Source organism: Monodon monoceros, unplaced genomic scaffold (assembly GCF_005190385.1).
Source record: "Monodon monoceros isolate NGI ecotype Baffin Bay Population unplaced genomic scaffold, NGI_Narwhal_1 Super_Scaffold_14, whole genome shotgun sequence".
Lineage (NCBI taxonomy): Eukaryota > Metazoa > Chordata > Mammalia > Artiodactyla > Monodontidae > Monodon > Monodon monoceros.
Genome location: NW_021703770.1, coordinates 69101537 through 69127173, shown reverse-complemented (window position 1 = coordinate 69127173; position 25637 = coordinate 69101537). Strand labels below are relative to the sequence as shown.

Sequence of the window (25637 nt, the reverse complement as noted above, 5' to 3'; positions counted from 1 at the left end):
ACATATGTCAGCTTCTCTCCATCTGCACTGCTCCTAGGCTGGTATCCATGCCTGCATGCCTTTCACCTTGGCTACCCAGTGGACCTCTAAAATATCCTTCCACCGCCACAGCCTGGCCCACAATAATCTGATCCATTTGTTCTCCAGCCACTGTGATCTCCTGAGAAGGCCACTCCCCTGAGAACGCTTAGATCTCAGCACACTGACGATGAAATAAAGATGTCTTAACACGGCTGCCGAGGCCCTCTAAGTCATGGGGTCCTGCCTGACCTTCCCTTTTCATTTCCATACCCCAGACTCCCAAGGCTTCTTTCGGGTGCATCAATGCATCAAATTTTTATCACCTCCACAGAGACTGGGCCCTCGGGGTCTCTGCAAAAGATATTCCCTCTATCTGAAATCTCCTTCACTCCATTTCTTGGTTCTTTTCATTCATGGAATTTATTAACTGTGTATTTTTTAACATCTTTATTGGAGCATAATTGCTTTACAGGGTTGTGTTAGTTTCTGCTGTATTACAAACTGAATCAGCTATATGCATACATATATCCCCATATACCCTCCCTCTTGCGTCTCCCTCCCACCCTCCTTATCCCACCCCTCTAGGTGGTCACAAAGCACGGAGCTGATCTCCCTGTGCCAGAAGTGTTTGTTTCTCCATTGCCAGGTTCCCCATCTTAGACTCTAGCTTTTATGAGGGCAGAGACCACATCTGTTCTTCTCATCTCTGTATACACAGAACCAATCACGTAGTAGGTGCTCAATAATGATTTCTGACTGAATATTATTTTAATTCTTTAGCTCATCCGTTATAAGGCTCAGCTTAAAGCGCTCTGGGATGTTCTCCATGGTTAACATATTTGAATTACTGAAAGTCCCTTCTCATTCCTGCCACAGGTGACTTTGCCTGGCGGCATCATCATCCCCACCACCTCGTCATCTGCCGGCTGACACAGAAACAGAGAAGGAACGAAGGGCTGGAACACAGCTGGCTGATACAGGACACACGTAAGCTCTAAGGAATTTCTTGTTGCGTGCCATGATGGATTCAAAGTAAACTCAACACGTTTCAACCCTTAAGAAGCTTGAAATCTGACACAGGAAATAAGAAATATACGAATAGCTAATTGGAAGAAAAAATGTGAAACAAGAGGTACGATATAAGGGACAAGCAGAGAATTCCTGCTGAGGACCGTATGCAAGTTGGGCCTCTAGTCGGCTAGGGTTTCAACGAGCAAAAGGAAAGGGGTGAAGGACTGGGTGAGCAAAGCACATTCACAGAAGAGAAAAGACAGATTGGCTGGAGTACTGGGTACATCAGTAGAGTAATAATAGAGGGGCAAGAAAACTGGAGAGGGAAACACATGGACAATGTGATCACCCTTTAAAATTCCTATATCAGCTGTCTGGCTCATGAGACTGTGAGCTCCCTGAGGCCAGAGATTTCTGTTCCTCTGTGACTCCCCGGTCCATTGTACCCTTCACACGGGATGACAGTACATACTCTTAACGGTCCATTAAACAGTCAGAGCTCTGACCTGACTCCTAGGAAACTGTTCCAACAGATGCTTCCCTCTTACGAGAAGCAGTGGTTTCCCAGCAACACACACTGACCTAGGTACACGCCCTTGGGCAACCTACAAGGTGAAGAAGTAACCCAGTACAGAGGCATTTATGTATATTTTATCTTTTCCATGTTTGTGATGTTTTACTTTGTTAGTCCTTAAGGGTAAGGAATACAAACACTGAATTCGATATATTAAAATGTACAGATTAGGTTTTAATCAGTACAGAAACATCCTACACTCAGATAATTAGCAAGGGCTTCTTGATCTATCGAATAAAAGCACTTCCATAGGACAAGTGGTTTCATTCATGCCAGATCTGCCCTCACCTACCCACCCCGATAAACAAGACGACCAAATCTGCACCGAACAACAAGGGCCACTTTGAGGCTCAACAGGTCCCCCAGTCCCTTCCCTTACGCTCCCCCATCAATAGGAGGTGACAGCTGCGGTTTCAAGGGTGCGACAACATAGTAAAGTACCGAAGAGGTACTTGCATGTCACTGTTCCCCTGCCTCAGGCACCTTCCCTTATGAAAGCCGATATTAGAGGAAAACTCACAATGAAAGGCTGCTCTGCTCGAAAACATAAGGACTGTAGATTTCTGTCCAACACGGCATGAAATTTTTACGAACCACCTGACTTGTGATTAATGGGGCTTGAGAATGTGTCCTAGATTTAAATGAAGTGCGTTGACAATGAGAGTCGCTTTGGTGTGACAGGCTCAGCTGTGTGTGCCTCATTTTCCTTGCTTAATCCGAACATACCCAGATGAAGACGCACCGGCTTCTGCTCTCTTCAGCTACTGAAACGCGGCTCTAATGACTCTGTCACTGAGTGGCTGAGTGGGTCTAAAATTGTCTCCCAAAATCCCATCACAGCCTTCCACAAGCTCTGCCCCTTTTGCATGTGTCCTCAGCCTTCGAAATTCTTCAATCTGAAAATAAAAGCAGAACAAAACAGATTAGCCACTTACCGGCCATGAACAAGACTGCAGTTTCATCAATGGCTTAAAATATGCATAAATTATAAGAATTTAGAAAGAGAATTAAAATTAAACTTCAAAGAGAGAAAAAGAACTTCATCCTTCCAGACCTAAGACATTAGACGCAACCCCTGCAAGAAGAATGAAGACTGCAGAAGCAGGGATGAAGGTCTGCAGACAACCCAAACTGCCATGGAAACCTGCTGGATCTGTTTGTACAAAAATGATACACACTTCTCTCAAGAAGCTCTTATGGCCGCCTATGACATGATGAGAAAAAGTGAACAAATGAAGCAGTGTTCTGAAATGCTTCCCAAGTATCTCTTTAAGTAATGAATTCTGGTGTTACTGTATGCTAACACTGACCAGATGTTAAATGTATCAGATGGAGGTTTTTTCATCAAAAGACTCCCTTTGATGTTTGTCTAGCCCTCTGGAGAGCACAGGTCCAAAGAGTGCCTCTGATGTTCCAAAAGTTTAAGCCCATCATCCTCCCTTGGCAAGAGCGATTTTCAAGTTCATCTCCCTTTTCAGGAGGCCTCCCCAGATACCGCGGTTTCCTGTTACACACGAAGAGGTTGCCACAGTCCCACGGGACCGTTCCCATCAAGGGCACTGCAGTTTCCCTGGCTTGCCGGGTCTGCACCTCCTGAGAACCCATAGTCTGCCAGACACAACCCTCTGGGAAGTGTCTGAACAACCAGTAAACACGTGATAAGCATTCGCCAGGCTCACTGCCATCTAGCAGTTGACTTACCTCTGTTAAGTCGTGGTCTGTTATTTCATTTAAATGCCCCATAAAATCACATGCCACAGATATTCTTCCTTCCTTATACAAAAGGAGAAACTGAGGCCACATGGGTTAAGGAAGTTTCCAGATTAGCCGGGTCTGACAATGCCAAGTCCAGCTGCTCCTTTCCCAGCTTCACAGCCACCTCTTCAGAAATTCTAGTCATCAGCAGACCCTACATCTGGCACTTATCCCAGGATGTTGAGCAAGTGTGATCTGAACAGCATCGATCCACCAAAAGTTCACCATCTGTGAATCAGAGGCTTCTGCCTACAAAGGTTCAAACAGCACACCCATAGACTTCTCCCAATCATGCGAGAGATTAACTAATTCAGGGTTCGAATAAAAGTCTAGAGACCCCTAGACTTTAGGGGACCCATGAAACTCCTGAATGACTTGTAAAAATTTCCCTGTGTAGTAGTTTCTTAAGAAGAGGTTCCTGACTCCAAAAGAGTTGAACCTCACAAGATTCAAACCATTCATATATGCGTCGGAAAACAAGAGTTGGGGAAAATTAAGTGGCTTGTTAGATCAGAACCCAGGTTAGAAATCTGACTTCTGATGTTCTATTTTTCCATGTCTTCAAATACTGTTTGATTTCACTCAATGGGATAAGCCTGATCCAACTAGAACTGTCCTGTTTTTTAAAATAACGGCCACGTGCTGTATTTATATAGAAGTGCCGGTCAGCTAAGACATCAGCTGTTTGATCTACATAATGGTCTTCCACTAGACCGTCACAGGGTCTTAGAGGGGGGAATATGGCAGCACCCATATTGCTTGCTGCATCTGAAAAATGTCTAGAGCCACGGCGGCAGGAGAGTCCCCCGTAAAACACATCTCTCTGAAATGCCAATTTTTCTGAAGTAACCACCGCTCGGAACCCTTTAGTCACTTCAAATGGTTTCAAGTACGCACTGCGTTATCTCACGCTGAAATGAGACAGAGTGAGAAAGGAACAGAATAATAGTCCAGGATAAAAGTCTTCAGCAAAACTCAAATGTCATGGCTGTACAGAGACTATCATATCACATATATCAGGATGTACGATTTCATCGATTTTTAATGCTACTCTACTTAAACATGGTATTTGTTTTTAGCCAATTTGAAAGAGACGGATGGAAAGGACAGAGCTCCAACACTTCAGAGACAAGTCCTCACCTTCTGAAGGTAGCAGAGCTGAGCAGCCACTCTCCTCTGAACCCGGGTGGCACGCCAGTGGGTCTCAGACATTTACTGCGACCTCCTTATTGCAGGACCCCGATGATCCACTCAAAGTTCTGCTTTCTTCATGTGTGCATTTAAAGGGCTAATTTCTAGGGTCTGAGGTTTGGCACTCATTAATTTCAGTAGTTCCCGAGGTCCTGCGCACATCCTATAATAGACTTATTTTGACTTACAGTTCATGTCATCATGTTAGAAGAGAAAAATAACACATAAAAGTCGGCGTTCTCATCTTATCCTCTTTCATCACCAGGTGACGAGCCATGAATTAGAGGAACTGAATTCCTTGTGGTAGTAGTTAAATAGAGGGAACAAAGCAAATTGTACTTAAATAGTCCATATATGTGTATATATAATGAGATTTCATATATATATATACACACACACACACACACACATATCTCTCCACCTTTCATGTACTGAACCTTGTTGTTCTGGTTTCATTTTCTTCAACCCCATTATCTAACTTTCTTTCTAAAATCACTGCTCTCTCTTCCTGACCTTTCATCCCTAAAACAACCCTCATTCTGTCACTGATCAGTCCTTAATCTGATCTTTTTTTTTTTTTTGAGGAAGAGCTTAGAGAAAAGAACTTTCTTTCCCCAGGAACACTGACGTAAACTTGCCTATCATCCCAAATCCCCAGCTCTGGGCTCGGCCAGTCGTCCCATCATTAGGATAAGTTACTAACGAGCCACACAGATCGAAACTTACTCGAGACGTAGAGATTACAGAGCTCGTGACTCCACGGGAAGTGCTCTGTATCATGGAAGATGCTGAAGAAATACAAACTTTCTCACAAATCCCTAAAAATAGCGCATTTTAAGAAAGGAAAGAGGGAGTCTCCCAGGAGCAAGAGAAAGTCCTAGAGTTACACTGCTTAAGGACAGCAGCCGCCAGCCAGCCCCATGTGGCCACCAAGCATTCGAAATGTTGTTAGTCTGAACTGAGATGTACTGGAAACGTAGGATTCATACACACAAAGTCAGACTTCGTATGAAAATAAGGATGTGAAAAATCTCATCAATGGTCTGTTACACTGATTACACGTTAAAATGATATTTTTGATTCACTGGGTTGAAACAGACTACCTGAATTAACTTCACCTGTTTATTTTGACTTTTTTTTACTGTGGCTACTAGACAATTTTCTCTCACATATGCGGCTCCCGTGGTGTTTCCATTGGACAGGACTGGTCTAGTGCCGCCCAGCACACCAGCCTTCAGGCACTCAGCGTTCTGGGGTTAAGACTGCTGACCTCAATTAGCTGGGGACATAAATGCAGGTAGATGAGAAACAGTGGTTCTCAAAGTGTGCTTCCTGGAATAAGTGCCCCAGACCCACCAAATCAGCAACTCTGGGGTGCGGCCCAGCAGTCTGTGTTTTTTTGTTTGTTTTGTTTTGTTTTGTTTTGCGGTACGCGGGCCTCTCACTGTTGTGGCCTCTCCCGCTGCGGAGCACAGGCTCCGGACGCGCAGGCCCAGCGGCCATGGCTCACGGGCCCTAACGCTCCGCGGCACGTGGGATCTTCCCGGACCGGGGCACGAACCCGCGCCCCCTGCATCGGCAGGCGGACCCCCAACCACTGCGCCACCAGGGAAGCCCCAGCAGTCTGTGTTTTAACATGCCCTCCCGGGGGGGATTCTGTTGCACACTCAAATTAGAGAAACACGGACACAGAAGAAAACGCACAACAAATGTTCCACATCGCTTGGACTCATCTTCAAACGTAACCGTGCTGGGGTCCCACAGCATCCTGGTCTGCAGGGTTAATGGCCACTCAAATCCCACATGGAGCATAAAAAACGCGTGCTCCTCAGAGGTCCAAGGCCAGACGGGCTCCCAGACCCCACAGGCCACAAGCATCTGTGCTAGAAATCGGGCTAGGAAGAGTCCCACTTTTCAATCCACAGGAAGTCAGAAATGGGGAAGGATGAAGAAGAGGCAGGATTGGGAGGAAACAAAATTTAAGATGGTTTTCCGAGTTCTAACGGGCATATATCGACACGGTGAAAACCAATAACGACATCCATATTCCTCTGTTTCACTGGCGTTACTTGAAGTTGAAAGAGAAAGGACTAAACAAAGACAGACACATCTAATTTGGGAAAAGTAGGTAAGTTAAGAAATAGAAACAGATGAGTAAGAGGAACGTGCAGAAAAAGTGGGGAGAAAAAAGACAGGAAAATGAGAGTAAAACTGAAGAATCATTTGTGTGTGTGTGTGTGCACATGCTCACATATTTGTACATGTGCCATTATATCAGAATACCACGTGTGATCAATTCTGAATAGTGTTCACATTTTAAGGTCACTGTGAAATCAGAATGTGTCTTACAATTTCCATTGTCAGATTTGATTAAATTTGGTTATTTTTATTCTGCTCTTAGAATCCCATTTCCAAACATAACAATCCAGCTGAGGGAATTCCCTGGTAGTCCAGTGGTTAGGACTCTGTGCTTTCACTGCTGTGGCCTGGGTTCAATCCCTGGTCAGGGAACTATGCCTCACAGTGCAGCCATAAAAAACCAAAAACAAACAAAAACAAAAAACAATCCAGCTGAAAAAAAAAAATTTTTTTTTTCACTTCGGCTTCCTAAATGCTTTAGACCACTGTTTATCTTACAGTAATTTAATGGCTACAGATCACTTTTTTAAATGTTTTAAATGACACTCATCCAAATCCATCCAATTGTGTGGGTTTTTTCCCCTAGCATAGGGTGTGCTAACCAGGAATAACATGAAAAAGTCAACCAATCAGGAGCTTCCAGTCCCAGATGCTAGAATTCTTAGTGCCCAGGAAGATGCAAATGGTCCACGACAGGATTAGCTGTCAACACCACACTTCAGCCGCTGACTCCTTCTCCCCCGCCCCACCTCCAGCAGCTGTGCATTTCCTAGGAAAGCATTATGATCTAGAGCTTTTTCCTTAATTACATTGCAAGTGCAGACACTATTATACTGTGACAGATGACGCATTTCAAGATACAATTGTTTCTACAATAATATCCAGCTGCTTTATTACATGTTACGCCTATAAGAGGACACATGATTTTTTCAATACAAAGTTTTCTATTTCTCAATATAATCAACTTAGTAGCCACTCCACCTGCCATTTGCTATTTTCTGTATCAATCCTCTGTCCCTCTCTTTCTGCGTCCTTCTCTATATCTCTCTGCTCCTCTTTAAGTACAACAGGATGAGGCTTCTCAATTTTTCTTGGTTTTGATTCTAGAATCACATCCTCTCTCTTGGGTTCCTTTTGTTTGTACTGCCCTCTCTGGACCTTCTCTATTTTGGGCTCTGCCTTCTATGAAATTATATGAGCAGCAACAGTGAAACATTCAAGCCAAGGACAGACTGATTTATATTCTCCTAAAATTATAATTTTTTCCTAAATCACTCTAAATTCCATTTTAATTTACGTGTGTGTGTGTGTGTGTCCATTTCAACATTCCTGCCCTCTGAACAGATGCTATAATGGAGCTCTGTGCTAACAGAACCTACATCTTTTTTCTTGAAAAGCCACAGCGAACTGGAAAGTCGTCTATTTCCAAGAGCAGTTGGGATTATTCCTTCCAATGGACATTCCTTTGCCTCTGGCTCCCTTTGAGGAAGATACAGCTTATTTCCCAATAATTGAGGAGCATCACTTAGTGGGTTAGGGCTAGACTTTGTCACTGGCCTTACTCAAAGGGACAATACAAAGCAAGGCTCCCTTTGAAGACAGCGAGACGGAAAGGCATGATGATTTGTCTCTGGGTTTTCGCATAGCATACTGGTCGACGTGGAAGTAAAACATCCTAGTTCACATTTACAGACTGTCAGTTAACATTCCCCATACCGTGCTAGCAAGGGAATCCTTAATGGAATTCTAAGTGGAACTGAGAATTTTCTTTTCTGTGGCTCAGCAAGGTTAATTCGAACTGACTTGCAATAAATAGACATTTATTGTGGTTATAGAGAAAAATTTTATTTTTCACTAAAAGATTTGACCTATTTTTAGAAAATTACCTTTAAACTGCTGAACAGATGTGACTGTAGACCCCGAGCTCCTTCTACTACTTCTGCCAGTCTCCTCTCCTTGTGACTAATGTCAGTTAAAACTTTCACCCTTGGTCCCCTTCTCCTTTCAGCTCAACACTCCAGGGAAACATCTCACTTCAGTTAACAATTCAGTTAATTGGCAGTGATGGTCCTTGTTCGTGAATCTTGTTTGCATGATGGCAACTCTGAAAAGAAATGAAGGCTTTCTCCATGGTAGAGCCTCAAGGCAAACTGGTTGGATGGGCTGGGGTGTTGACCTGGAACACCGAGTGAAGCATAACGGAAGGGATGGTGGAGGAATACTACTGGAGAAGAGAAGCCAAAGCTCAGCAACAGAGAAGTGTCAATACCAGGATCCACCAGTGAACACACAAGACCAAGAAACAGGAGTCAAGGGTGAGAACCCAGCAGCGGCATCTGGGCACGTGTTTATACAGCGTAGTTATTTTCTACCTGGGTGGGCAGCATGCATCCTATTTAAATTCTCTGTAGCATTTGTCACTATTAACCTTTCTTCTCCACATCTTGGAGATACTCTCTCCTGTCCTGGACTCACTCCCTCCTGGCTGTTCCCAAGGCCCTTGGGCAAGTCCCTAGTTCCCTATGTGGTGCCACCTCCTCTACCTACACTGGGGTTTTGCACTCAGCTGGGCTATCTTGCCTCTTCCTCAACTTGAGCTAATCTGATCATCAAATCCATTTCTTCTTCTTGGACGTGAAGCTAGAATTCACTTCTCAGCCTCCCCTGCAATCAGGTATGGCCATGTGATTGAGTTCCAGCCAACAGAATGTAAGCATTAATGGTGTTCGCCATTTCTAGGTCTGGCCCTTTAAAAGCAATCCCCCTTTGAGAGCCTCCACACTCTTTCCCTTCCTGCTGGCTACATGACCACACCTAAGGACCCAGAAGTGAGGTATTAAAGATGGCAGAGTGTCTTTCAACCCAGTTCCCTGAATGCACAAAGAAAAGCCTTGGGCTTCCCTGGTGGCGTAGTGGTTGGGAGTCCGCCTGCCTATGCGGGGGACGCGGGTTCGTGCCCCGGTCCGGGATGATCCCACATGCCGCGGAGCGGCTGGGCCCGTGAGCCGTGGCCGCTGATCCTGCGTGTCCGGAGCCTGTGCTCCGCAACGGGAGAGGCCACAACGGTGAGAGGCCCACATACCGCAAAAAAGAAAAGCCTTCACTGTGAATCAAAAACACATTTGTTGGATTTGTAAAAAATAAATTCTTACTGTGATAAGTCACTGAAGTTTTGAGGTATATCTGTTACAGCAGTTACCACCTTGGCTATTAAATTCCAAATCTATATGCCATTAGTCCAAACCTCTACTCTTAACATTAGACTCAAACTTCTAATTTCTTCCCTCTCCTTTACTAGACTAACTCCTAATATTTTTCAGGAGTTATTCCCTGGACCTCCCAGTCCGGATTGGGTTTCTGTCCTTTGTGTTTCCAGAGCACCTTACTTATGACACAACATAGCTGTCTAACAGTCATCTGCCTCCACCACTCCACGGTGAACTTTTTAAGAGTAAACACTGTGTCTGAATCTCTGCATCCTCTGAGTCTAGTTGGCAGTCAGGAACAGTTTCTTGTAAGAAAAAAACAGATGAATGAATAAATAAAGGAATTGGGGTTTGTCATATTAAAAATACGAAGGCCCAAAGGTGGTGTGATCAAAGTTTCTAAAATAATGAAACAATGAAGATGCTGAATGGGGCACTTTTAAAATTAATCCTTAGAAGAAAGAGAAATAAGAAATTGTTAAAGGTTGAAAGAAGGATTCTAAAGATTTAAGGACAAACAAAAGAAGGCTTTCCTGAGTAGTGAGTAAACTTGAACTTCTTATAAAATGATAGGGGATATAATAAAAGTTTGTAAAAAGTTTCTAAAGGAAACTTGGTTTATTGGGAGGACTGCCCAAGTCTTTTGAGACTGATCATGAAGAACAAGTATGGCCTTCCAGAACACATCCTTAGACAGACCTCTGGGGGATAGGAGACATTTAAAGCTTTTTTTGTAATAATATCAAAACCATTGTTTAAACACCTTGTAGTGATGTTGCCTCCTGCTCTGCCAGCTAACACCCTAGTGACAGCTCACCTTGGAGGCACACACGCTGTGCATTAGCATTTAGAGCACCTATGCTGTACCCAAGGTGGGTGGTAGGTGAACAAAAATGGGGCTAGAGAACAATCCAGAACTTTCCGGGGCATTCTTTTTAGCGCCCTCACCCTCTGCATACAGGATTTTCCTGTGCAAGCCAAGAAAGAGCTATTACAAAGCCTGCATGTGACTTACAGAAATAACCGGCATTCTCACTTTACTTCCAAGACCTTTTTTCTCTCTAATGCCTGGGAAAACCCATATGAAGGAATAACAATAATAACCAAACGTTTGGCTATTTCACTGACTTCTATTTACTCTATAAAAACTGACTTTTAAAATACAGATCATAAATGAGAGCTGGGTTTTCTTCATCCTTGACCTTTCCATTGCTTTCACTGGTTCAAGACATTTAACTTCTATCTGAAAAGATGTGACTGATCTAACTGATCCAAAGGGAGCCAAAACGTAAAACAGACGTGTTTCCCTTTTGTAGAGACAACATTTAACCTTTAACTCAGAACTTCATTCTGGAAGATTTAAAAGCACTGCACTCACCTGTAGCTGGGATATTGTTAGAGGGTATCGGAATAATATCCAGGTAACACCTTCACTGCAGGGCGGAATAGTGAGAGAGCCTTCGTAGACCCAGTAATCGCGCAGCAGAGGGTCTGTGCCATCACGTGGGCGTGTCACGGAAAGGCAAGTTAATGAAAAATAATTTGGAAGATTCCAACAATAATTTTCAAAATTACAAACTGTCCAAATAACACTTCTCAGACGGATGTCATTTTTGAACTAGAGCCTCACGTTTGTGTTTTTAATCTAATCATCATGGAGAAAACAATCAATAAAAAACATGATGAATCCTCTTTCTATTATTTATAGCAGTTTCTCTCAATGGGTTACTATACATATTTAAATATGGCTGTATAAACTGGATGTATATAAACTTGATATACTATATTATATATACACATACTTGATATATATACTATATACTATATATATACTACATATCAAGTTTACTCACTTGAGGAGAAGTGTATCCATTTTTTTTTTTTTTTTTACTTTATTGGATGATTTACCTGACTGATTATACCCAATATCTATTGAATGTTTACTACACGTGAAGTGCTCTTCTAAGCATTTTACATTAACTTATTTAACTCTTACAAGAAACCAGTGAGATAGGTCCCATTATTACCCGCACATTTCAGATGGGGAAACTGAATCACAGAGGGTATGTAATATGCCCACGGTCACTGGGCTAACATCCTGGCCAGAGCCAGGATGAGAACGAAAGCGGTCTGGCTGCAAAGTCTGTGTGTTTAAATTATCTTTTTAAAAATTCAGTTAAAATAAATTTTTGTAAAATACAAAAAACAAAAAAGGTCAATAATTTGTAACTATTGGGATTTAAAGGGAGAGACTGCTTAAGTTGTTCCCAGGTGTGATTATTTAGAGCTTTTGATTCTTTTAAGCAAGTTAAATCATATATCTGATTTTTTTTAATAAAAATGAGAGACAAGAAAACAGTCTGTGCATTTAACCATGCTGTTCTAGCTACCTCTATATCGCTTCTTCAATAGCAAAATATTGAAATCGTATTATGATAGAATAAAAAAAATCATTCTTATAAAATCTTGTAGCCCTGCATTAGAAGAATTTGTGATTAAATATGATGGATGAGTATTCAACATATGAAAAAAACTGGTTTGTAGCAGTGCAATTAAATGTAGAAAGTAGAAGATACAATGCATTTGGTTTTGTTTGGAACACCAAAAAATTTCACATAATTTAGGCAGAGAAATGTGAAGACCAAAATTTTGTACAAAACAACCTTTATCTACAAATTATATTTTGAGTATTTTATATACAATTCTTACCTGTTCAGGCATACCTAAATATTTAGAAATAATAGCTAAATAATATCATTGCAAAGAGGTTATCTTTTAAAATTAGATACAAAGTTTATGTCACACCAGAGATTAATAAGAACTGCACTGACCAATCTTCCACGTATACCAAGGTTATGTTATTACAGCCGTGCTTTACACAGAGGAGGCAATTTGTATGAATGAAAATCCAAAAGAAACCTCTTCGTGGATTAATGGAACTAGTGGTAAAGTGTTTATTATTTCAAAAGGTTTACTCCCAGGTTTAGAGCAATCTGAAACTGGTACCAACTACAGAGAATACAAATTGTAAAGAAACTTTATTAACTAATAAGATATAGTTGTGTATGTTCTGAGGAAAACAGTGCAGTCGTATATATCCACAGTTAAAATTCATCTTACGCAGATGAATGCTTACCTGGTAATAAAGTGTTAGGATTAAAGCAGGGTATTGTTTTGGACTTCCCCTGAAACAGAAAACAATGTACCCCATGTTAACATAAAATTTCTAAATTTTAGAATAAGAACATTTATGAGCACTAAGGTTCCAGATTGAAGTCTTTTCTGAATGGCATTATCAGACCCCACAGATTTGTGTCAATCTGTCTTCTCACTGGAGCCAGCCAGGGTTTGATTCCAACAAGATACTCCTACTCTGAGTCTGTAGCTCTTTTCTCTCTGCTGTTGCAGCTCAATTTTCCCTATAATTCCAGGTGTGAAACTTAAAATCGTCCAGTGTCCATCTGCCCCATGTCAGCTACCTTTCCGGCTCCTGGCGCATCCACACCAGAGACTTAGGCCTTGGCTCAGGGAATTCTTTAGAAATGACTTTCTTCCTGGTACTACGATCTCAATTCCTAACCTTCTTGGCAGGACGGGCTGCCTCCCAAATTCTCGTTTTGCCCCCTTTGGATTTGGTAGCTCAGCTCTAGGACCTATCCTGGATGCTCTCCTCCTCCAGAAAGGGAGAACTGACACTCAGATGAAAATATTAAATTTCAATACATGTTTATCAAAACTAGATTTAAATTTCAATAAACTATCTGTACCATCACCAATTCACATTTCTGATCACTATTTTAAATAGTCCCATTTAAAATGTCGGTCCTTAGACAGACAGACCTGTCACGCCAGTTGGATGTCTCTTATAAGATTACTCCACTAAGGCAGACATAACAGGGAAGGTAAGTGCATGACCTCTTGCTCTCTTCCTTACTTCTGGGGACTGCTGGACACATTAAAGAATCCAGCTTACTTACCTCCCACCATCCTCCTGTATTCCGTAACGACTGATGTCACATTAGCTGAAGCAATAAAGGAAAATTTCTCAACCCATTTCTATTCAACAAATGCCAGTGAAAATGTGTCCTTGTCCCCTTTTCACCAGCTTCTGTGACCAGTCTGTGCTTTCCCTTGGCGGTTGGATTCACTCTGAGCCTGCACTCAGGAGACCGTCTGTAGAGGTTCTTGCCTGGTTCCAGATGCTCTGGGCTTGAGCTAGTGAGTCTAGAGCTAGCGAGACTGTTTCCAGACAGATTTTAGGGTTGGCCTTGGGTCTTTGGACCCCTGTGCGGTATCTCCAGCACCCACATGGGATTGAACTTCTCCCCCACAAGGCCACTCAGATTCTACTGACTCAACGTGAGCATAAAAGGTACTGTTTATAAAGAGAACTGGGCTTGCCGGCAATGCTAGGCCGAATCGCTACAGGCTCAAATCAACCTAAATCACCTTCTGTGGGATATATCATCTTATAGCTTGTATGTACTTGTCTCTTTTTTTCTTTTTACTTAAATACTTTGAAGTGTGGTTGCCACAATTTTTATTTGTTTCATTTACACTACCTTCCTATAACCAGCAGGCAGAAAGGGGTAACTCAGCTGGCCTGGGTTGCTCGAATCCTACACAATCCAAAAAAAATTTTAAAGGCCTGTCTTCAAGACTGGCCCCTGGCTGGCTCCTGGGAGACAGTCTCTGAGCCCTTGGAATATGCTGCCTGAGAAGAGTGGCTCTGTGTGCCTGAGGCCTTGGGTCAGGCTGCACCAGCTGGACCAGATAAGTATATCCCAACACTGTGATTTATGGTGAAAGCCCGGTTTTGCTCAGGGTGGGGGAGGGCTAGAGTCAGAGTAGCTGAGGTCTGTCCCTCAGGCATTGCCGGCTGGCATACTGATCCCCAATAAAATCCCTGGACACCAAGGCCCAGGAAAGCTTCCCTGGTTGGCAATGCTTCACACGTGTTGTGACATCACTGCCAGGAGAATCAGGTGTGTCCCTATGCGACTCCACGGGGCGGGGCTGTCTGGAAGCTTGTGGCTCGCTTCTCTGGGACTGTAGCCTTCCGCTGGAAGAAACCACAACCAGGAGGCTAAGCACTTGGCTGTGAGTCCTTTTAGGGAATCTCCCAGCCTGAAGGTGGGCTTGGAAGCCTCTGACACAGCCAGTAGTTTTATTTTCTTTTAAAGAATGACTTACCTTATATTGAATATCCTGGAGGATTTCAGTTACAGCCTTCAGGCCTACGTGTTCTTTTCCGATCTGCAAAGTGTAAAGCATAAACCAGAACCATAAAGCTTTTAAATATGTAGATTCTACTTAAAATAACCAACAGAAGTGAAGTTCAAGTTCACCTGAATGTCCTTCCTAGGGAACAAATGCCCTTTTTAATAACAGCCAGGTCACATCTACTGAAGGCAATTAAAGGTGTAACAGTAACAGAAGCCAGTACAAGAAAGTATTAGATATGTTCCTAGACATTTCCAAGAATCCATTCCAAATTCACCTTGCTAAGTACAGGTTTACCCACTGTGCTATATATATATAAAGTAATAATACTGCAATATAGAAATTTCAAGGATATTTCTGAATTAAAATTATTCATCACATGCCCAAAGCCTTCCATTTTCACCCTGGGCATTTCTAGGTCATGACTATAAAGATTTTATCCGTGTTGAAAAAATTTTATTAACTCAGAAAAATGAGTACATGGTTTCACACATACTCATTGTCCTGTCACCGAAATCAGGACATTTCTTGATTACCACAGGACATAGTTCTATAATCCCCTTTTTATTCTTAAATAAATAAGGATATGCTGTTCGTAGCTTTCTGTGCTTTTTTTCCGGGCCCTGCTGAGTGGCTTGCGCAGTCTTAGATCCCTGACCAGGGACTGAACTCAGGCCATGTCAGTGAAAGCTCTGAGTCCTAACCATTGGACCACCATGGAATTCCCAGTAGCTTTCTCTTTTAAAGCATAATGTATCATTACATTTTTTCAGTGTATAAAATGTTCCAAAGAATTTGAGACTTTAAAAAGAATATGACATTAAATATTCTTGACTCTAACTTGAAAAATTGTAAATGCAATCTGATTTCCATTTTTCAGCCAAGTTTCAACAGTCCATGATAATGGAGGGCAGTCACAGCAGAGACAATTTATAACCTCAGACAAACAATCCTTGTTACGGTTGGCTTTTTCTCTTCCACATAAATTTTGGACATATATACACTACCAAACGTAAAATAGATAGCTAGTGGGAAGCAGCCGCATGGCACAGGGAGATCAGCTCGGTGCTTTGTGACCACCTAGAGGGGTGGGATAGGGAGGGTGGGAGTGAAGGGAGACACAAGAGGGAAGAGATATGGGAACATATGTATATGGTTAACTGATTCACTTTGTTATAAAGCAGAAACTCACACACCATTGTAAAGCAATTATACTCCAATAAAGATGTTAAAAAAAATTTTTTTTGGAGAATGACCTACAAGGAGCTAGAAGAGCTGTCACCATGTTTATATTCCCTGTTTCTGTCCACGTGATCCAACTGGGAAACAGGCTAGGTGAAAGGGCATCAGAGGAAAGAGGTGAGACAAGAAACTTACATAACCTAAGATAGGCCAATCAGTTCAAAATAATTGAGACATCATTTTCCAAGTGTTTGCAATTCCTGAGATAGGCACTAAAAACAGAAAATGAATTCTCTTAAGTTAAAAAAATGTATATATATATATAATATGTGCATATGTGTATATATATATACACACACACACACACACACACACACACACACACACGCACATATATATCTTAGGGAAATTTACTCCTGGGTGCAAAAGCCTGGACCTGTAGGCAGACACCTTCACCCCATCTTCAGGGGAAACAGACCCCTCTGTTGCACTGGTTTAACCACAATGTAGCATTTGGGTGATTACACCCACAGGTCGGCTCTGTCTTTACTTCATGCATCTCTTGTCAGAGCTTAACTCTTTGAAGAGTCCACATCTGAACATTGTACGGCCACACAGTGTAGTGGTCCAGGAGCAAAGATCACTTGCGTTGGATGCTGGGTTCTGACCCTGACTCTCTTTTCAGTCTCGAGCAAGTTTACCTAACCTCTGTGTCCTGCAGCTTCCTCCTCTATACAGTGGGGCAGACAAAAGTGACGGGGTTGAAGATAAGACTCAGTCAAACAAAAACCTTAGAACAGGGACTTCCCTGGTGGTCCAGTGGCTAAGACTCTGCGCTCCCAATGCAGGGGGCCGGGCCCGGGTTCAATCCCTGGTCAGGGAATTAGATCCCACGTGCCGCAACCAAGAGTCCATATGCCGCAACTAAAATTCCCGCATGCCACAACTAAGACCCAACGTAGACAAATCAATCAATCAATCAATAAATATTTTTAAAAAACAAACCTTAGAACAGGGCACGGTGCACTGTAATTCAGACTACTCTCAATCAGAATGCTACACGGCATCGAATACAGTTCTTACATAAAGTAGCACTTAGTAACTCTTACTGGCTCCTTCTGTCTATAAAGGTTCTTTACCTTATGGGCAAAACTTTGTATTTTGCAACCAACTTCAGCTACTGCTCAATCTCTTTCCTTCTTTGTCAAAGTTTTGTCTGAAGGGGTTACAGCCACCAAAAAGAAAATATAGATGGATCCTCTGCACACCTCAGCCCCTAAAATCCTACAGCAGTCCAGGTGGCAACGCAACATGTGACCAAGAGTCTGCCGGGAACCCAGTAACTCCTGACCCTCCCCTCGGCCATCTTTCACCGCCTCCCCAAATGCCAGCCCTCTGGTGAGTTTCCTCTCGGACAACCTCAGCCCTGCACGGCCCTGCGCTTTTCCGCTTCTAACGCTAATCCCCCCTCATTTTCCACCGCAGCCTCTGAAACTGGATGACTCCACAGCTTTGACAAGCTCTCCCGCCACCTCCCCCAGGGGGTCTCTGTGAACCCCTGGGGTCTGCTCAAGGCCACCACCCTCCCAGGCCTTTGGAGTGGACACTGCACAGTCTCCCTCAAGACAGGAGTGAGAGCTGTGGCCAGCTCCCAGCTGTCACTTTTAGATGGGTCTTCTACCCCACAAGCCCAAAGCCACCCTCCTCCTCTGAGCGGACTGCCCTCCCCCGATGCGATCCTGCTCTACTGGTCACTTACTGACCCACCGGTTGTTCTCAGTGCTCATCCCCTCCTGCCGTCACTCCGGAGGACTTCAGCATCCCTGTGCGCGACCTGTGCCCTCCCTGGCCTGTCTCTTTACCCCTCAGTCCATGCCCGTCAGCTCCCTCCCACTTCAGCAAACCAATCCTGAGAACACACCCTGCATTTGTCTTCACTCTGAAAACTGCAACTCCAAACAAAGACCATTGCCTCTGACCACAAGTGCCCATCCGGCCAGCTCTCTCTTCTTTTCTCTCTCTTCCTGTTCACCGATCACAAGGCGTCACGCCCCTCAGGTCCCTCCTGGCTTCATCCCTTTCCCTTCCTGCCTATGCTGAATGACACCTCTTCAACCATTCTCCATTCTCTAATCCCTTCGTCCTCCTAAACCTTATGCTCTGTAACGGGTCAATACAACAATTAATTTGTTAGAGGGACTTTCCTGGCAGTCCAGTGGTTAAGACTCTGTGCTTCCATTGCAGGGGGCATGGGTTTGATCCCTGCTCGGGGAACTAAGATCCCACATGATGCGGGGCACGGCCAAAAAAAAAGAAAATTGCTAGAATTCTCTGCTCCTCTCCCTGGATGGAGAACAGCCCACGATCCGCTGTCCTGTACCATCTGTGATGTCCAATCTCAAGTGGGTCTCCCACAAGGACCGTCAAGTCTATTGTCATTCCCCTCCTGCGCTATCTCAAAACCCAATCCCACACCCATATTTCCTTTGCTCTATAAATAATTTTGTTTTGCATGTCTCAGAGATAGTACAGGTCATCAGGCATAAACTCCCCTAAATTCCTGGCTTTCTTCACCTAAAAATGTGTGCCGTTTGTGCCCACCCTTTCCTCCTGGCCCTCTATTTCGGAGAAGGGGTGGGGCCCGTCCTGTCCAGGGTCAGTCCATCCACCTAAGCTCTCATCCCATGCCTTTCCACCTCCTCTGAGGCTTTTCTACATCAATTATCCCCTTTCTTGCTGGTATGTTTAAACAACATCTACGCTAGCCCTTTTTGCTCAGAATAAAAACACAGGCCCATCTTGGATCTCAATATGAAACAATCTAAACCTTGCTGTGCACATCACCACTAGTTATCACCCCATCTGTCTTTGAGTCAAGCTTCCTGAAAGGGAAGTCTATCCTCACTGCCTGGACTTCCTCCCCTCTGCTTCTCCCAGCCTCTGACCTAAGTGCAAGACCCCTGCATGCGGTCCTTTCCTCTCTGCCTCAGCTGACACTCCCGATCAGCCCTTCTTTCCTCCGTGAATGTTTGCTCTATAGTTTCTGCGACTCTGTTCTCTCCCGAGAAAGGCATTTTCACGTAGATAACCTGGATTTTCTCTCCTATGGAAAGTTAGAGCCAGAGTACAAGCCCCCAAGCTTTGCCTGCCTCCAGTAATGAGCTGGTTCCAGGGAACGGCGATGTTTGGTCCCAAGAGACTCGGCTTCCAATCTAGTGCACTATTACTGCATGTCAGCTGTTCTACACTGAGAAGCAGTAAGTGAAAACATCAAGTTATCATACTGAATTCCATTCTCAAGTATGTATTGAGTACCGCCTCCAAAGATGAAACTAACATGTTCCCTCCCCTCCTACAGATGACTATTTGGTTATTTGTGTTCTTATTTTTATTTTATTCTTATTTTTTTTAATAATGAGACATCGCCTTCTACTTCTACTGCCTCATGCTGTCAAATCTGGATGCTCTGTTCACTTTCTCAGGTTACAAAAGATGGACTTTAACAGTTATTATTTTCAATATACTAAAGATTATCAAAATATATTTGTAGTATAATTTGAAACATTTTTCATCAACATTTTGTGATTCCATTCTCCTTATACAATGCAGATATAAAATAGAAGGAATATAGGGCCCTGCCTGTGAAAAGCACATGAAATGAATTGAGAAGAAGATTTATCTTAAAATGTAAGGATTTGTTTTAAATTCCATGACATGTGTTATACTTTAAAAACATGGATTTCAAAATACTAAAAGGCTAAATAAAACTGGAAGCCTACTTTCAAACATCAATAAAGAAATATCTTAGAGGTATTTATAACAGGAAATTGTTGGAATTAATACTATTGAAATATATGCCACCCCGAAAAAAAAGAGGTTTCAAAAGGCCCCTTCCTCAGCACTCTTTGGAAAATTAAGTTATTAAGGACCACTAGGTTATCCAAAGGCAGCCTGGAACCACACAGAGTGGACAATGGTTTCTGGTCCTGACTGGTGACATCAAATCCCTGTATGACTATAAACAATGACGTGGCCTCTTTGGCCCTTGGTTTCCCTTCTATAAGAGGCGGAAGGGGGAAGCCTACAATTTCCAGGGTCTCCTTCGCCTCTCAATCTTTTATTACATCAAGTAATTACATCAAGACAAAGTTTAAAAGATTCACCTTAGGAACTAAATTAAAATTTTACCTTTGAAAGCATATGGTCTGCTTCTGTATGTTTCACTAAATTTATATAATATTCTTTTTGCCCACCAAAGAGCTCAAATCTAAACTTTACATTGACTATATCCACCAAGGTCTTTGCCGCTCTCATTTTATCAGTGTTTTCTACAAGGCACTTCAAATCATCTTAGAGTGAAAATTATTAATAACGAATAGCTAAAGGAATCTACTACATGATTATAGTATTGATTTCTCTTAGATTTTGCAGGAAGGCGGGGTCCAAAAATATTTTCTGAAATTCTTTTTCAATAATAAAATGAACTCTGCCTTCAGGAGACGTTTTCTAACTCCTTTCTCCAAAGACCCTGAATGCCACTCCGAAGAAAAGTTCTAATAAGCCAATGAATCATTTTCTACCAGTGAATATGGCTGCTCATCCTTGACCCAGAGAGATCAAGTTTTCCATTTTTAAAGTATCAGTGCTCTCTGTATAGGGGTTTAATGTCACCTCTAAGTAGTAAAAATGAGAGAGAACAAAAAACCTTTTGCAAAATGAATTAGAAATAAGCATCTCTGCACAATATAGCAATCATAGCAGGAGACCATTTACCTGAACAAACAAGGCAATGATGGCGATTCCACGGGGCTTCCCCACAGCCTCATCGATACTGCCAAACAAGGTGGAGTTCCAGTGTATCAGGTGGAGCTGGGTGAGCAAGAACAGACAGGTAACCTCGTTACTAAATGTACTTCCGCTCAGGAAAACAAAGACGTTATCAACTGCTCCTTGACCATATCTGTATGGTGTCATATGCAACGAGAGTATCACAAACAGACACAGAGATGACTGGTTTAATACTGGTTCTCTGTATGAATTCCTCCCTTCTCATTTCTGAACAGAAGCAGTGCTGAATGCCACTCAAGTTCTGCTTTTGTCCTAATCAGGAGCACATCTAAGAAGACTCGCAGATTTCACACTGATTTAGCTGCCTTTCCTTAGACAGCATCCCCTCTGGCTCTCAATAAAACAGAACTCCGGTCTGGGCACAAACACCAGAACTCATTCGAAGGATTACCACCTACATACTCAAGTACTGTGTCACCCAGTATTTCCATCAAGGATAATAACAAAACTGGTCTCCAATTCTGTAAGTTCTTTCCACTCTCTAAGAATATGTAGACAGATAGCATCCTATAAAAGGCGCTGCATCTTTTTAAAGCATGGTAACATAATGAATGCTGATGGAGAACTCTAAACGAAAGCCATTTCCTGCCCTGGAGATAAAATTTTACCTGTGAAGGAATGACAAACAATACTCCAGAAGATTCTCCCACTACTAGCCCCGTAAAGCTCTGTAGTCTTCAGGTTTATCTAGAATGTGCACTTGCTCCTACAGTGCTCATAAAACGCTTGCAAGAAGCCAGATTCAATTCCCTGGTTAAAATCAAATGGCCGCTGAGGTTCTCAGTGGAACAGTAGCAAGGTAAACCTTCCGCCTAGAATACTAACCTTCATCACTTTAGCTTTTAATCAAGTTACCATTACTTGCTGCCTGAAAACAGTGACCCATTTAAAAACTAGTTTTAATCCAAAAAGACATACTAAAATTCAATCACCATGTCATTTTAGCATCCATATTAAAATATTAAGGAAAATTATCATGAGGACTGCCATTAACTTTGAAGTTTCTCCTGCTGAATTTGTCCAACTAGAATTCAAGATTATAAATCTGACCACTAGGGGGAAGTAATGAGGTCCTCTGCCTATAATAGAAACGGTCACCCAGGACAGGTCAGGCTATGAAAAGCCCGCATGAACTTGGATTGTCCAGTAAATGTAACTGTCAAGGCACTGCCTTTAAGAAAGCGATGTTCTATAACCTTTCAGTTAGTAAGGAAAGACAGACCAATTTAATCTTTCCTTTTCCGGCTGCAACAATAGCTTTGGAGCCCCAGTGGTACAGATAAGTGTACAGTGGTACAGATAAGAACTGATTGCCTTAATTAAATCAACAAAAAAAGCCCAAGGTTGAAATCTATTTTTATTCCACAAATTGCAAAGTTCAAATCAACATTTTTCTTACTTCTCATAGCGACAGTATGGAGCTTTTTTTTTTCTGAAACAAAACAAACCAAAAAAAGTATGTTTGGGGTTTTTTTGTTTGTTTTTTTGCCACTCCTCCATAATTCAGCAACATCATCACTCACACCTGTTCCTCAAAAACTACTTCACATGTTTTTGTGTTTAAAAAATTGAGGGTCTCCACTCCTTAAGTGTGTGCTGTACATGGCAATCTCGTTTTAAAGAGTACAGTATGGGGGAATTCCCTGGCAGTCCAGTGGTTAGGACTCGGTGCTTTCACTGCTGGGGCCCGGGTTCAATCCCTGGTCGGGGAACCAAGATCCACAAGCCTCGCAGCACACCGCCACACCCCCCCCCCCCCCCCAAAAAAAGAGTACAGTATGGAATACTTGATGGTGGAGAAATATGGCCAACACCACCTGGGCCAGGTGACCAAGGCCAACGTCGGCAATCATCAGACATGTTGATATAGCTACCCTGGACATGATGTGATGAAAAGGACATTTTTCCTGTGTGCTCTTCCTCCCAATAACCCATAACCCCAGTCTAACCCAGAGGGAAACGTCAGACAAATCTCAAGAGAGGGACATTCTACAAAATACCTGACCAGTATTTCGCAAAACTGTCAAGGTCGTCAAAGAACAAAGAAAGCCTGAGACAATGTCACAGCCAAGAGGAGTCTAGGGAAACATGAGAACTAAATGTAAAGTGGTGTCATAGGTGAGATCTTGGAACAGAAAAAGGACATTAGATGAAAATGAAGGAAACTGAATAAAATACTCAGTGTATTGAGATTGGTCCACTAATTATAACCAATGTACCATACTAATGTAAGATGTTAATAACGGGAAACTGGGTGTAGGTCAGGTGGGAATTTTCTGTACTATTCTCATAATTTTCCTGTAAATCTAAAATTGTTCTTAAAATATACAGTCTATTTTAAAAAAAAAAAAAAGAAAGAAAGAAAGAAAAGAAAAATTAAGGGACATCCTGGCACTTCCACTAACTCAAGCTAAAAAGGATAACAGAAGATCGCTATGACCCTTGTGTGACCAGTACAATAACACAGAACAAAAATAGCAAGAGAATCTCTACCACCTGTTGTCTGCTCTACCCCCTGGGTCTTACCATCAGCTGATACTCTAGTAAGGAGCAAAAGAGATTCTTCCCTCACACTCCACAAGGAACCCAAACTTCAGAGACAAAGCTCCAGCCTGGTATTTACTGAGAAACGCCCCTCTCTTGGAGGTGCTTTCTCTCATTAAGACCAAACAAAACATCATCAGAAATCCCCTTTCCAAGCCACTAGAGGATGGTTAATTCAAGGACCAGGCAAATTTCCAACACATTCTGGAAACCAGCTGTAACCGGTAGTAGTCACATAGATGAGCAGTCCACACCCATCACACACTCTACATTTTTGCTGCCTCTCGGCTTGTGTTCCCTGAGCCCTGCCTCACTCCACCCATATTAGTTTGCTGCCGCCATAACAAAGTGCCACAGACTAGGTGGCTTAAACCACAGAAGTTTATTTTCTCAAAGTTCTGGAGGCGTGAAGTCCGAGATCAAGGTGTGGGCAGGGTTGGTTTCTCCCGAAGCCTCTCTCCTTGGCTTGCGGACGCCCACCATCTCCCTTGACCTCACATGGTCTTTCCTCTGTGCATGTCTGTGTCCAAATTTCCTTTTCTTATAAGAACACCAGTCATACTGGACAAGGGCCCCCACTAGTGACCTCATTTTCACCTAATAGCCTCTGTAAAGATCCTGTCCCCAAACACAGTCACATTCTGCTGTATTAGGAGCTAAGGCTTCAACATATGAATTGGTTGGTGAGGCGGGAGGGGCGGGGGGGGGGGGAAATTCAGCGCCTAACACCGTCTATCTCCCCCTTTCCTTTCTCCCCAGCTTAATGAAGTTTTTTCAGGTCTGAGAAGCCTGAATTATTCACATCACCTTCCCGTCTCCCTCAGCCCCTTCTTTATTTCTATCATCTTACATTTTGCCTTATATTAGTGTTGGTTCTGTTTCATAGAGCAAAGCCATAGAGACAGGAAAATCATCAGTGCCTGTGAAGAACTGAGTACTTTGGGGGTAACTAGAGGGCACATAAGACCAGCAGTGACAGGAGAGATGGGGCTGGAAAGTTAGAGGGGTTAGGATGGCACAGAGGTTTAAATTTTATCATACCTGTGCTTTGGGAAACACTAAAGCAATATATTATTGCAGTGAATATTATTATTACTTATGCTGCTTAGAATCAATCAAAATCCCCTTTCAAAGGTTCTTCCGACAGAACGGGGATGGAGGGAAGTATTTGGCGTGGGAGGTGGGAAGGTAAGCTAGGTGGCTACCACGAAAGTTCCAACAGAAGATTATGATACAGGTGTGCAATGATTAACTTTGTGTGTCAACATGGCTAGGCTATGGTGCCCAGTTGTTTGGTCAAACATCAGTCTGGATGTTGCTCTGAAGGTATTTTTTAGCTGTGGTAACATTTAAATCAGTTGACTGAGCAAAGCAGAATTACCCTCCATTATGTGGGTGGGCCTCATCCAATCAGTTGAAGGAGAAGGAATTCTACCTCCGGAGTGAAAAAATCCTACCTGCATTTCCAGCCTCTGGCCTGCCCTGCATACTTCAGATTTTCCAGTTCCTTAAAATAAATCTTAACTCTCCTCTCTCTGTCTCAGAATATACATATACTGTTTCTCCTGAGAACTCTAATACAGGTTGTACAAACAAACAAAAAGTGTGTGACGAGAAAAAAAGTGTGGAGATGAATGGAGGTTTAAATCTGAACAAGATTAGAAGCAACAGGAATAAAGACAAAGGGCTCTAACAATTAATGTGACAGTGTTTGCAATTTGTTCTTCTAAGACTAAACATGGCTCCTCTGGCAAAGGGTCAGGGACAAAATGATCTACTGATGCTCAAAAAGAACATATTAGAACATCTGCTTACATTTACTTTTATCCAATGTCTTTTCATTTCAATTTTCCTATGCTACACAAAATAGATTATATATTATATATATAATATGCATATCAGTACATCTATAACACATATTAGTGCATGAATTAATTTAGTAA

The 25637-nt window shown here is 42.6% G+C and overlaps 1 protein-coding gene across 6 annotated transcripts in view; it reads right to left on the bottom strand.

The window, feature by feature from the left end:
- The window catches only part of CA8 (carbonic anhydrase 8), a 212338-nt gene that overhangs the window by 16962 nt on the left and 169739 nt on the right, over positions 1-25637 (bottom strand). For 4 of the 6 annotated variants that reach the window (XM_029222670.1, XM_029222671.1, XM_029222673.1 and 1 more), the window contains 5 exons: positions 21076-21171; positions 15091-15153; positions 13034-13082; positions 11276-11388; positions 2333-2502 (listed from right to left, as the gene is read on the bottom strand). In XM_029222670.1, coding sequence (XP_029078503.1) covers positions 2368-2502; positions 11276-11388; positions 13034-13082; positions 15091-15153; positions 21076-21171 — 456 coding nt within the window. In that variant the 3' untranslated portion in view covers positions 2333-2367. Of the gene's footprint in view, positions 1-2332; positions 2503-4317; positions 4716-11275; positions 11389-13033; positions 13083-15090; positions 15154-21075; positions 21172-25637 lie in introns of those variants that run through there. The other 2 variants (XR_003793518.1, XM_029222669.1) reach the window with 2 other exon arrangements.